The 14,775-nt window shown below is 39.3% G+C and overlaps 1 protein-coding gene across 1 annotated transcript in view; it reads left to right on the top strand.

Moving 5' to 3' along the window:
• Nucleotides 1–757: 757 nt before the first annotated feature.
• kcnk9 (potassium channel, subfamily K, member 9) overlaps nt 758–14,775 on the top strand; it is a 328,748-nt gene continuing 314,730 nt past the window's right edge. Inside the window, exon 1 of the mRNA XM_028818046.2 lies at nt 758–2,451. Coding sequence (XP_028673879.1) covers nt 1,866–2,451 — 586 coding nt within the window. The 5' untranslated portion in view covers nt 758–1,865. The remainder of the gene's footprint in view (nt 2,452–14,775) is intronic.

The following is a 14,775-nucleotide window of genomic DNA, read 5'->3' as shown; positions in this document are numbered from 1 at the left end:
CGGTGTATGCGCGACAGGTCCTGCGGTGGACTTACGTTCTGTCCTCTGCTGTTTCCGACCTTGCGCCTGGTGATGCCAAGATTAGGCGCTGTCCAAACGCTGAATCGGGTTTGTTCTTTTTTTATTTTTATTTTTTGTATGTATGTGTACACACGTCTCTCTCACACACATACACACACACACACACACACACACACCTACACACAGAAGATAGTCATACATGGCACGAATATGTAATACGATCCTGCTCTGTGGCAATTAGCACGTGCAGTGTTTTCTTGCCAGTTATTCAATATGCTGATTGTTAGGAGTGCTGAGAAGCTTCAGCTAGTAGGTGATGGGGTTGTGGTGGTGGTAGGGGGGTTGCTTGACAGTGAAAAGCCCACGGGATGCGATTTTTTCAGCACTCATGTCGTATTGGATAAAGTAAGGAAACCGTGGCTTTAAATAGAAAGACGCGAACCAAGCATAACTAAGATGCATCCTAAAAATAATCTCCATCATAAACCCCGCTGCCACCAGCGCGACACTTACATATGTGCTGGCTGTTGCACAATTAGACCGAAAGATGTGTTTGAAGACTTCTAAGAATTCATCCATCTATACTGTCACGATGCGTCTCGTGCATGTCTCTTAAGTGGAAGTTAATACACCACATCTTCAACGCATGTGCAATTTATAATGGCTCCAAAAAACACTAGAAACAGACATACGTCTCCGTAGTTTCATTTCGATCCCCCTGCTTATAGATGCATTTTTATTGCCCGAAAATGCAAGTGACCAGCCACCGAGCTCGTATCCATACAAATGACACTGATTCCTGTGTTCGATCTGGGAAGCTACATTTTAACGTTACAGTGGGGAATTCGGATATCCAGTCAAGAAAATCTATTCGAGGCTCCCAGTCTAGTGCACATTTTACCAATTTCTAAGGTTGATTTACTCTTGCCGAGGCTGCTACAATGTCCATTTTATCCAGACTGGAAATCCGGAGGGGGTGGGGGACTAGACTGGCTACCTAAAAGACAAGACGGCGCACGCAAGAAAGCCTGATTGCCTTTAAACCTTTAAATAATCTGTCTGAGCGCGGCTTGCATCGTGAATTTTTAAAAACGTGAGCGCTAACTGACAGAGAGAGAGCGGGGTAAGCGACAGCCTCCACGAATGTGCTTTTTGTGTTCCCTGGATGTGGCGTGTGTGTAATTCTTGCGCGCACTAATTTAGGATCTTCGCCTCTGATCACAGACCCCCTCGGAGATCATCCAGTGAGTTGCAGTTATCAGATCTGCTGCTGCGTTACCTTTAACTCTTTCAACCGCTTGCCTTCGGGACTAGGGGGGAGCATTAAGGAAGAAAAAGAAAGCCTATTCGTTTAGTCTTTTCCGTTTTGGATTTTTGTATATACCTTGCTTGGGTTTTAATTTTTAATGGCAGTGGACGTTCGGGTTTGCGTCTGCAATATTTGTTTCTTTAGAAACGGAGTTTTTTTCTGAAAGGCTGCAGTTTGTCCTGATGGAGGAAAGCACACCAGAATAAAGTGGTGCCAACTGCGGGAAAAAGTTCGGAAAGAAATGCTTTGCGACGATCTTCCTTTTCAGCTGAATTTACCAATGGGATGTTTGAATTGCTTTCCAAAATCCATCAAAGTGCTGCTGGGGTCTCTTTATGCATACATGCCAACTCCATAGGAGTAGGTTGCATTTTTCTCTCTTTTTTTTTTGGACTGCCGCTTCATGCCTAGATAATCTCTTCCCTTGTATGTCTCTTCCATTTCTGTGCATTTGTGAGCTTGTCATTGTTTTATTTTTGAAACTAAAGAAGGCTAAATCAAAGAAGATTTCGGGCTGATTTCTCTTTGGTTGTTGATGGCACTACGCGCTGGGACGTCTTGGTTTGGGCAGGTCTTGCGCAGAGTATCTCGGCTGCAGGGCACCTGGTCCCGGCGATCAAGCAGCCTGCTGTGCCTCTCTTCCACCCAGGAACACGACCAGGAAGCCGGGAACAGGGACCACCACTGCATTCACCACCACATCAGTGTCCATCGCCCTCCCCAACACGATCTTTGCCCTGCTGGGTCCGAAAGCTGCAAAAACCTTCCCAGCTGCTGCTGCGCCTTCTTGGAAAAGCCGAGGGGACATGAGCCCCTCACTCAGCGGTTCCTGGTGGCCATGAAGCGGCAGAACGTGCGGACCCTGTCCCTGATCATCTGCACGTTCACCTATCTCTTGGTCGGGGCAGCGGTGTTCGATGCCCTAGAGTCGGATTTTGAAATGAGGGAGAACGAGAAGCTGCAGGCCGAGGAAAAACGTCTCCAAGGGAAATATAATATTAGCGAAGAGGACTACCGGCAGCTGGAGACGATCATTGTCGAGGCCGAGCCTCACCGAGCTGGGGTTCAGTGGAAATTTGCGGGCTCTTTCTACTTTGCTATCACAGTCATTACAACTATAGGTGAGTGGACGTTTAAAGTTTGCTGTTGAAAAAATTACTGGATTTACGCAGTGTGTGATAAAAGAAGGTGCAACTTTTATTTCTATTTTTTTTCTTAACGGACGGGTTGTTTTATTTACAGGGCTGAAGGCGCTTTATAAATTGTAACAGTGCAACTTTGTACGGATAATGTAGTTACAGTGTCTCTTCGTTACTTCCCCCGTCGAATCGTTTGCTGTACTGTATTCCGTTATTAAAATCCGATAAAGTGAGTTATGTAAAATGGAGGACGGTGTAATAGTTTAAAACACCTCGCTACTGCCATACAGACATGCTAGCATCTTGTTATAGCCTTTACTAATAAAGAAAAAAGTACAGCCGCCTGACATTTTGGAGTTTCTGCTGCAGTATTTTTAGGCGCAGTTGAAAGTAATTAAACCACACTGTTGCGCTCGGGGTGCGCGCGCGCGTGCGCATGCTGTATGTATTGTATGTGTGCGAGAGGAGGGGTTGTGTAAAGGTTAACTCATTTAAATAAGCAAACAGACCGAACTCCTTTTAAAGTCGATTACAGATAGGCTTGGCGTATTTGTTTGCACTGTACATTGTAAGGCTGTTTTACTGTGTAGGTGGATTTAGAAGGTGGGATACACTTTGCGACTGTTGATTGATGAACTCTGCTTTGAATCTTAAGCATATCAACAGTTTGAAAAATACACGCCTTGCATTATTATTTCCATGAATCTTCACTGTAATCAGAAAAAACGTGATATAATGGTCTTTTTTTTTTTTTTTGCACAAGATGCCCGCAGTTAACTGGTGGAAATTAAATTGTGAAGAGTTGCATGCGTCGCACTGACAGGTGCATCCTGATAGTCAAACCTTCCCGCTGTTGCGGATAACATGTTACATAATGGGTGCGCCTCTTCGTCTCATTAAGCCGCTCAAGTGCACAGCTCCATTTATATGAAAGTCGATTGTATTTCATTTTACTTCTTGTACTGCAGGCTGCAGTCTTCCGACTTGACTCTACAAGTTGACGAGCCCCTGCAGCTTTGCGAGAAATGATATGCCTTGCAGACTTTAACACAAATGTGTTCTTCTGAATATACTAAATCCGTGCATTAGCTCAGGTAACCTCGGGGAAAAAAGAGTCACTGCTGCCAATTCACGCGTCTGGCTTGGGCAACATCGCTGATTATATCTTACGGTTCATCTGTGTCAGTTTGGATGCTGTGGCTTAGATTGTACATTTGAGCTAAAGGTCACTAATCGCTTTTGATCACTTGAAACTCTTTAGGTAGAGAAAAACATACAATACATCAAACTTACTAACTTGAAAATAAAATTATCTACTTAAAAATATGCCTCTATCAGTTTTTTGAACGAATTTGTATGGAATACATTTTTTTCTGCTTTATTCAGGCGTCGGCAATATTTAAAAATATAAGGAAAGCTTTAGCGCCCAATACCAATAGGTGCCTTAGATGAACTTTACTGTCCATATTCAGCTGTAATTCTCACTACCCGTTTCCACGTAAATTTCATTATATTGAGCTACCTTCCCATTAATTGATACAATTCTACATATTGAAGAAAGACCATTACACCCCTTTCTCCTTTTCCCTTATTCGGCTGTAATTTGAAATGAGCAGGGGAGGCTGCGCGCCGGGTGCTGAACGGACAGCTCCTGAATCGCGGAGGCCTCGTGCAGACAGGAGCCACGTAGCAACTGACAGATCCGCTGAGGACTCAGCGTCCCTCCTGACGTCACAGGGCAGTAGTTGTCGTCAACTTTGTGCAGTCAAAAATATCTATCCAATTTTTTTATGTTTATTTTAAATGAATATCTTAGACGCTGGAAATGAGGTTCATTATTGTTTCTATTTGTTGCTTTACAGTTTTGGCTCTGTTCTTTTAAAACTCTTCAACAGGCCTCTAGCCTTGCATAGTACTGATCAACTTTTTTTACATTATTTTCCTAATGATGCCACAATAAAAGCGCGTAAAACGCCATACAAATAAATACATCGAAGCACGCTCTCTCATACTTTTTTTTTCCTGCCTACATAAGCCTGCAGCAAAAGGAAAAAAAAGGGTGACGATATCAGTGGTGGGGGGCTGTTTGAAAGCTTACATTGAATTAAATATTATCTCTCTTAAGGTTCTCATCAGCAGAGATCAGGCAGGTAATTAACTCTAAAAACGGTAAAATCGATAATCTTATTAGCATTTCTGCAGCAATGACTAACATAATCGTTGTTGTGCATTTTCAGGCGAGGTTTTGAATAATCCCTGTAAATAGCATATAAACACGGCGCCGTGTTAAGCCATTCGCAAATCTGGCCACCCTTTTCTTGTATGTAACGCCCTCAGAACTGTGCTCGTACTTGTAAGGACACATTAGTTTTGGAGAGTAAAATGAACGCTGCAGGCTTCCTCCTAGCGTGCTGCTTATCCACCTACTATAGACAGTCACAATTACAACAGCAAATAAAGCATTTGGCGTATATAATTAAGAACCCACGGGTATTGCGATCAAACTCTTTAACAAGTGTCTCAGAGACACAAGGAACAATATTCGAAATTAGGCGTCTGCTTTCAGATCTCAAATGTTTTCAGATTAAATAATAATTCAAACAAAGCTTTCACTTGTCAGTCACCATTAAACATGTGCTACAACAAGAGCCTGCTGCTGTAATTGCTTAATGGACACGCTTTTTTGTATACAGCGAGGAGCTTGTTACCAGGAACAAATTCCTTTTCCCAGGAAATAATACTACAGTATCAACAGGACAACTCGTCATTTGATAAATATGATATACGCACAGCCACATTCCATTTTGTTTCTAGATATATAGATTTATTATTATCACATGTACTTAGTTGCATCTACACATCTGTGGATTGGGTCTTTAGTAGTCTAACCTGAACGGGACGCCGGTCGTCATAACACATTACCAAACCCTTAAGGACATCGAGCCCGTTTAGATCTCTTAATCAATCTGTCTGCCCGCTTTAAAATGTGCGGAAGTTTACTTATACATTCGAACGACGGCTTTGTAAAAGATTAATGGATGTTTAACCGACTTCCCTTTATTGAAATTGACCGTGCAAAGAAAGCGCAAAACTGGATTACAAAAAGGCCAGTTACAACTTGCCTATATACATATCCTACTAACATTTAATAAAACCAGGAAAGAATTACCGGGGACAGTCCTCTTATTGTCGCAAAGAGGAACACCTATCTGAAATAAAAATGCATGCAGTAGCCTTTGGGTAAACACATTCTCTTCAGCTTTGTGTATACCTTGTCTTACTTTTTCTTGTGAAAATATGAAAATTCATTTATGTGTGTGCGTGTTTCAAGTTATACATCTCTCCTCTTAAATAGCGTGTTTTTATGACAGGTGATGTAATTCTAGTCCAAAATTCAATTTAGTGCATAAAGTAATAATTCTGGATTGGATTTGTGAGTCATACTCAATTAATTATAACAAAACTAACTGAGGCAGTCTATGGTTGGCTGCATTTCAAAATGCAAGATTCAAACCTACACATGCACCAAGACAAAATATTAATACCAGAAATATGACACATAGATAGATAGATAGATAGATAGATAGATAGATAGATAGATAGATAGATAGATAGATAGATAGATAGATAGATAGATAAAGCACTATATGATAGATGTGAAAGACCTTATAGATAGATAGATAGATAGATAGATAGATAGATAGATAGATAGATAGATAGATAGATAGATAGATAGATAGATAAGACAGTATAAAATAAATGTGGAAGACCATATAAGATAGATAGATAGATAGATAGATAGATAGATAGATAGATAGATAGATAGATAGATAGATAGATAGATATTAAAAACATTATGTAATATATAACATTATAACATAAAATATATAAAATTTTTTGCTTTTGAGCCAGTATTTTACATCCCCACTCCTTCCCAAAAAGTACAGGTTTGGTCCCTTTTTTCTGACTTTAAGCCTGTATTTACATAGATAGATAGATAGATAGATAGATAGATAGATAGATAGATAGATAGATAGATAGATAGATAGATGTTGGTAAATGCTATCAACATTCATAATCGAAGAACACCCGTTAATACTGGGTACTGTATGATACAATTCCCAACATAAACCATGCCTAATTTTTAAAAAATCTGTTAATTTCATCTTCAACACGACAACACATCTTTCAGAAAACAATACATCAACACCAATTAGTAGGAGGTGATGCAGGTAATGAGAGCTCCTTCTACTGGCAATGAGCTTTTCTTGTGTTTTTGTATAGCAGACAAATATACACTGACAAGATTCTAACACAAGTGATGGAGGTCTTAAATTAAAAAGGCTGTAGATTTCAGACTTAGATAATTAAATCTTAGTATATATTTTAATCTTCTGAAGTAGGACCTGACTGACAAAAGATAAATAAATTACATAGTATAAATAAATAAGAAATGGAAGCATGAGTCAGCAGTGTATGCAAAGCACTGTGCTAAGCAACTAGTCTATAGTTTAACAGAAAAGTTGCAATTTTGTGCTCATCTAAGCAGTGTTCTTTGTCAAGTCTTTTAAACATTTTTTCCCCCCTCTCAGTTTAAATTTATTTTTACTTCTTGTAAGATTTTAATATCATCACATGTCTTATTTAGGGCCATTGCAAATTTTTAAGGTAGTGTGGCTAAGTTGTTAAGACATCACGTTTGGAAGAAAAGCTTTACAAATGGAAATCCCTTAACAGTGGGAGACACAGATTGTGCCTCTTAAAATGTTTAAAAGTTAAAAAAAGAAGCTATGAATGTATAGTTTTCATGATGCAATCCCCCACATGAAATATGACAATCCACCAGTGCACTTCATTGTTTCTGCTTGTCCCTTTTTTACACGGTATAATTTAAGCTTCATTCACAACTGTAAAACTGTTTTATGCTAGATTGCATTCTATTCATATTGTGCTTTAGTAAAAGTGAAATACACTTTTAAAAAGAAAGGAGCCAGAGTGGTTTTTCAGAGAGATGTCACAATAGATAGGGTAAATTCTCAGCAAGTAGAGTTTAGTCATGAGTCACCGCTACAAATAAAATTCAAGATGGACATCCCTTATATTAACACCAAATTGTTTGTGCCACACCATGTCAGCAACTGAGCTCTCTATGGCAAGACTGAAGGAATCGAACAGAACAGCCTCCTTTATCTGTTAGGTTCATTTACAAAACATATTTAAATATTTCCTAATTTACACCATTCAGCACAAACATAAATGATAATTTCCAATATGTCTCATAATGTTATATAAAGATCCCAAAATAGTTAAACAGATTAAAAGTCTTGTGTAAATATCTGGTCCACAGAAATAAGACTTTTTAATGTAAATCGTTATCAGAAAGCAAAAACAAAATATTAAATGTTATTTGATCTCATCTGTATTTCAAATATGTTGGTACAAATGAAGCTAGAATGTCTTAGTTTAACAGAAAGGCCGTTTCAAGCACTTTTCCTCTGATAATTTTCCAAAAGAACCAACCCCATGAAGGTTCCAGAAAGAACCTTTATTTATTTATGTCTATGGCAGGCTTCCTAAATAACCACGAAGAGACAGCAAAAGAATTGTAAAATACCAATGGGTTCCTATTTTTAAAAGGGCTCTTGCTACATAAGCTGGGCTCAAGTTTAGTTGACCTGTTTACACTTTGCTAGTCAGCCTACTATACATTAAACATTTCTGTATATCCACATATTAGGAACCTTTTCAAAGCCCAAAGAACCAATTCCATATACAAGGAACTCCTTCTAGAATATAATGGTTCTTTGTCAGCCAAGAGTTCTACAAGGAACCACACAGTACATTAACTAACTAATTAATAACATATATATGGTACTTTTTAATGTACTCAATAGACCAATTCAAACACCAGGCCCATGGGTAGCATCTACCTGGATCATGTGACGGCAGCCATGCTTGTGTCAGTACTCTCACCACACACTAGGCTACTGAAGGGGTGAAAGGAACAGCTAGCCAATAAGGTACAGGGGATGATAAGGGGATCAAAATGACCAGGCTGTGGTGGGCAATTTAGCTGGGACATCAGGAAACACCCAACTCTTCATGCCCAGGGATCTTTTATGACCACAGAGAGTCAGGACCTCATCTGAAGGATGGCGCCATGTTTACAGTACAGTGTTCCAATCACTGCAGTGTGGCATTGAGAGCCACAAACAGACCACAGGATAAACGCCACCTGCTGGCCTCACCAACCCCGAGATGGTCTCCTATCCAAGTACTGACAGGGAAAACACTAAAAATCTAGATAACCTGTTCTGAAGTGCAGAGGGGATGGCTGCTTTAAAACCCAGTAAAGTGCCATTTTAGAACCATTTTTGAAGAGAGCAAGAAAAGAGCATGCCACTCAGATAGATAGATAGATAGATAATTTATCCACTGGAGGAAATTCACCTTTTTTACACATTGTGGTCTGAACACACACCAGAATGACTAAAAAGGAAATCATCTGACTTGGCAGTCCTAGTCAGACATATTGCTGTTGGTACAAAGGAGCCCCCGTAACATTTTTTGGAACACTTCTTCTGAATGATTCGTTAGCTGAAAGTCCTCAGTGTTGTTGTGTCAGAGACAGGATGCGTAGCTTTGTTCATAATGACACTCAGTTTTGTTTTAATTCTCTCCTCCACTGCTACCTCCAGGGGGTTCACAGTGTATCCCAAAAGCTGAGCCAGCCATTTTAATTAGCTTGCTGATTTGAGGGCCTCTCTTGAGGTGATGTTACTAAGACTATTTCTAATGTAAAATGCACAATAACCTTTGTGCCACTTGCAGAGTCTTCCCTTTTGGGTTCTTAGTTTCAGCAGGCACCTCCCTGCAGACCATCAACATTCCTGTTGGCCATCATGGCTGTTATGTAGAACTATACTGCGTCACAATTTACAAAGGGATATCCCTAACCTTCTGAACAGTTTATAGTGGTTTCCAATCAATAATTAAAGTTTATTATTGCAGTTCTGCCAGTCCTTCCTATTGCTACCTGAGCTCACTGAATATTTTCACTTTTCTGTACTTTACCAGTAAAGGTTTTTATTCTGTAGTTGATTACAGTTACACAATAAATGCGTCTCGCAAGGCATTCACAGTAGCAGAAAAATGTACAATTCGGCCTTGTTGGTTTATTAAAAATTAAGCTTATAGCCATTCATTCTCAAGTCCTAGATACTATGATAAAGCTAGAATGATTTATCTCTGGTCCTTTTTAACCAACCTTAATACCTCTTAAATGTCCTTGCTGCTGAAATCTCGATGGCCACAGGTTAAGGAGCTTTCTTCAAGGTGAGCCTGCAGCAGTTGGCAGGTGTTGGTGTCATTATTATAAAGTTGCTATGTACACGGTGCGTCAGTCCTGTCACTAAAGTTAATCCCTACTTTTTCCTCCTCATTTGATTTGCTTTATCCCAATGTTGACTGTTAAAAAATGGATTTGAACGAAACAGCTGGTGATTTTTATTTACTAGCCTAGGCCTTACAGTCACTCACCATATCTCGAGTATCCTGGCTCTCTAGTCATTTATTTTAATCATGGCACAGATAGGCGTAGGACACAAGTTCAAGCACAGGTGAGTTTTTATTTTCTTTTTACCTTGTCGACAATGCCTTCCCTGTTCCAACAAGCTCAACACAGTCCCAAAAGCACAACACAAAACCCTTTCCTTCTTTTTCTTTTCTCCTCTACTCCTCTTGGCAAGCTTCATCTTCCTCCTCCCGACTCTGGCTCCCAGAATGGTGGCTGCTGGCTCCTTTTATAATGCACCCAGAAGTGCTCCAGGTGCATGCTGACCTATTTGCAGGTATGGCGGAAGAGCTGCTCTATAGGGCTCAGCAGCAACTACAGCACCCCCTGGCAGCACCCACGGATCCCAGCAGAGCAGCACCAAACTAAACTCCCACAGAGCCCTCTGGGGCACCACTGCAACCCAGGGGGTCTGCCATCTAGCGCTCCAGGGGAGGTAACGCTCTGTATAGGCTGGCTCCCCCAGTCCTCCCAGCGTGGAGGTGTAATGCCCAACCGTCCACCACATTGCCCCTCCCTCAGCTGAGTCATGTAGGGCAAAGCAGCCCTGTCTCGCGAGGGCTTGTTTTTTCCAGGATGGGGAGCTGATGCTGTAGGGTCCACGTGCTGAAACACAACAAGAAGAAAGGAACGGGAAGGTGCTACTCTGATGCCATCCCCTGGCGTCCACTGCTGTGGACAACACCTCCAGCCGTGACCCATATTTTGATATTCATAACAGTGCCGCCCTGGGGTCCTCTGGACATGATAGCAGGACGGGAAGCCCTGCTTCACTTTGTAACCAGCCAAGGTCGCCCCCGTGGAGAGGAGTCCTTCACCGCCTCAGAGTGGATGGGCTCATGCTGGACTCTGTTCAGAAACCCAGGCAAGGGCCCCAACTGTCCACCACTATATATATATATATATATATATATATATGTTATATATATCTACGTGTGTGTGTGTCTGTCTGTCCGGCCCAGAAGTGTGAGGCTGCAGCATGAAACTCAAAGAAATTGAGTCTATCGCCATAGAGAAATTTGCTTAGCCACTAATACACAAGCGAGGCCACCACATTGGCAAAACAAAACCTCTAAGGGGAGTGAACCCTGCTTAGCCGCTGATAGACAGCGGAGGTGAGCACATTGGCAAAACAAAACCGTCAAGGAAAGAGAATCTCACTTAGCCGCTAATACACAACTGATGCGATTGATCAATTGAAGTGCCAGGATCCATGGTTTCTAGGAGCCTGGGCTTTTCACAGCACGGACTTACACAGCTAGTATATAATAAATAATAATAATAATGATAATTTATTTTTATAGTTTTTTTAATACAGTGGTGCAGTTAAAACATATTAACTGGATGCTGAACAGTGTCTGCACACACTATTAAATACACTCACCAAATAGTGAGTAGGTGCCATTCTCAGATATTCTCAGATGGAGACATTGCAATATGACACGTCTGAAAAATTAAATTCATAAAAAATACTTTAATTGTAAATTGTTATTTTTATTTGCATTCATGAATATAATATAATTAGACTGTTTCCATTATGTCACATAATTGATAAGACTTTTAAATTAAATTTTACAAACAATACAATTTATTTTTATATACAATGTTGTTCTAAATCAATTTAGGTTGAAACTATTTAGTTGATCTAAAGAAGACAACTAGACCTATTCAATGACTCTCACATAACTTCTCTAGTTTTTGTCACTTCTCGCTTTTTTGTTTGGTGGCCTGTCATTTGTCCCCTTTTTCTGGTGCGTCCCTATGAATCATCCAGCAGTTGACCGCCATCATACCGGAATCTTTCGCCCTACTCTTCACTCACAGCTCCAAAATTTTCAGGGAAAAAATTCCAAATGCAAATCCAAAAAGTGAAGTTTGAGACTTGTATTGTAACCCAAATCCTTAAACTTTACTAATACATCTTTTTCACAATTTCTTTATAATTTTGATCTTTCCTCTTCCCTAAAAACTTCTTTGAATGGTAGCTATGCCTCTTGTTCCAGGTTGTTCATCATAACATTTAATTCTTTAATTAAGAAACCTGTTTTATGTTATCAGGTCGAACAATGATGTCCTCTTTCAATTTAGCTTCAGACAAACCCAGAAAATTTTGGCATAAACAGATAAAACTGGTTCTTTCTTTTGATAAACTCCTTCATTAAGCCAAACACAATATGAAACCTTGGTACCTCACTTGATCTCGATCCAGCAAGCTAGGCCTGATGATGCTTTGGCACCAAGCTGGAGCTTTTTCTAGATGGCCATTCCTTCTGAACTCAATGTTAAGTTTTGGCCCTGCTGTCCCACTCACAGAGGAAATGTGGGAATTTTGTAAGCCCTGACCGCTGACCCAGTAGGATACACAGAACTTTCAGGTCCCCACATGTGTGCCAACAGTGCTCATTGTCATTAATAACTGTTAAAAAAATAACTGTTTTGCATTAAACAAAGATTATTAATGCTAGAAAATATTAAATTCAAACAAATTATCATTAAATAAAATGAATGAATTATAATGCAAAAAATAAATAAAAATAATAAATGATCACTAAAAATGTTTTGTGAAAAAATGTTACATGATGTGAATTTTTTTTTTCATTTTTGAATTCAGCACCCAAAAGTATATAAAAATCACATGAAATAATCAAAACAGTGTTTTCAGTGTATACCCGTGTCAATTTATAAGGTGTTTCCACTTATAAAAATACCCTTTCTTTAATGGCACTTGATGGTTCTTTTCTGGGTTGTGTAATTCCTCATTGAGCCATTGCTTGACCAAGCACTGTTTAATTCTGGGAAGGGTTCTCTGCGTGTGAAGTTGGTTCTGTCTGTTTTGATAAAATTTTATAATATGTCAAAAAAAAAAGGGCAAAAAATGTATGGTAGGCTACCTAGTAGGACCTTAACAGAGTACGAAAATCTGAAGTTAGCTTTTGTCACTGTACATATGCAGCAAGAGTCCTTTTAAACTCATGATCCATTGATATTTTACAAATCTATTACCATCATTTTATGGTTATTTACTATATGGAGCCTCTTACGGATCTATATAAATAAAGGTTTTTTTTCTGGAACCTTCATGTGGATGGGCCTTTTGTGAAACAAAAATGGTTCTCCTATGGTATTACTCTGAAGAACCACTTCTTTATTTTTAAGGTGAAAGGTGTTTCATGTAATTATGGCAAAATAATTGCTGATATTTTTTTATTCATGCAATTTGGGTTCATAGGGGTTGAGCAGTATTCCTGGATATTTGACTTCTAATCAGGAAGTAATTCTTAACAGAATTCTATTATTTTTTTTTTGTTTTACAAATTTTGAACCCTTATATTTTCTTAACTAGGACTGTGTCTATCTCATGATGCCTGAGAAGCAGCTTCTTTCAATGTAATAATTAATACTGGGGTCATGGTAAGCCAGAGTAGTGCTGGGTGCAAGGCAGGAATCTGTCCTGGATGTGTGGCAGTCCATTACAGGGGACATTATGAAACACGTAATAAATACACAAGGCAAACTTAGTCACCAACTGGAGTAGCATGTACATTTTTAGAATATAAATTCTAGAAACTGAGCAACATTGTGTGAAAATAGAGACAATCTGTAAGAGTACACCTACAATGACCTAGCTGGGAAATGAATGCTAGTCTTTGGGGTTTAAGGTGTCAGGCCTGACCATTGAGCTGTTCTTCTTTATTTTTGTTATCATTTATACTAAACATCAATCATCAATCCCTTATAAGCATGTTTTTCCAGTAAAGGCTAACTGGGATTTGGGCAGCATTGAATGAAAGTCAGGACTAGGCCCTGGACGTTACATTTGTTACAATAGAAATTTACATCGAATGTCCCGGTTTGAATTTGCCAGTCTAATTAGGGTTAGGGTTAACCCTAACCCTAACCCTAATTAAATGGGATATCTTGGCTTAAACAAAGGCACCAACTGGTTATGATATAAGGAGTTATGTGAAAGTTCCGAGACCATCAAATGTTAGTGTTAGAGCAGCTTACTTTTTACTTAATATAAATATTCTGATGATGATACCAGTGCACACTGTCATTATTATGAACATCCTAGACTGCTACTACAAAAAATGTATCCATTCTTCGTGTTTATTTCTTAGTTGCTGAGATTAAATTCTTTACTTAGCAGCACAGGGAACAAATGAAGAACTAACCCTGTACAAGAAGCCATCTCAGTGCATACTGTGCTGTTTTATTGTTGGCCATCAAAGTAACTGATACCTTAGAACTGTAGGAGGAAACCAGAAATAACGAAAGGCCAGGTACTGAATCCAAAATATAGATGGTGTGAGGCATTGTACTATAAGACAGATTTTTAAAATGCAGTTGTGCCTCGTATAATAAATGGATGGACAAGCCTATCGTATTATTTTCTGAGGGGCATCTGTAGTGCATTTCCTCAGGTCAGCTGTCAGAAGATAAAGAAAATAAAATAACCTGAAGTGTGAGGCATCAAATTTATTAACATAAACACAGGTGTACAATATTGTACATATGATCATACAATAATTCAAGAACCGGGAATGATGTCATAAGAACTTGATTATAAGAAATCTGGAACTGAATTACTTCAGTAACAGATCTGTTTGACCCAACATGTGCCATGTAACTGAAGACTGTGCTGCAAAGCTTTGATTCTGTGTTTTTATTTATTTATTTTGTGGCAAAAGGAATGTCAAAAGTTTGAGGCTGCAAACTCAGAAAATGGAGGG

The sequence above is a fragment of the Erpetoichthys calabaricus genome, chromosome 13 (genome assembly GCF_900747795.2).
Source record: "Erpetoichthys calabaricus chromosome 13, fErpCal1.3, whole genome shotgun sequence".
In the NCBI taxonomy this organism is placed as follows: domain Eukaryota; kingdom Metazoa; phylum Chordata; class Cladistia; order Polypteriformes; family Polypteridae; genus Erpetoichthys; species Erpetoichthys calabaricus.
This window is presented reverse-complemented; position numbering and strand designations above follow the sequence as displayed.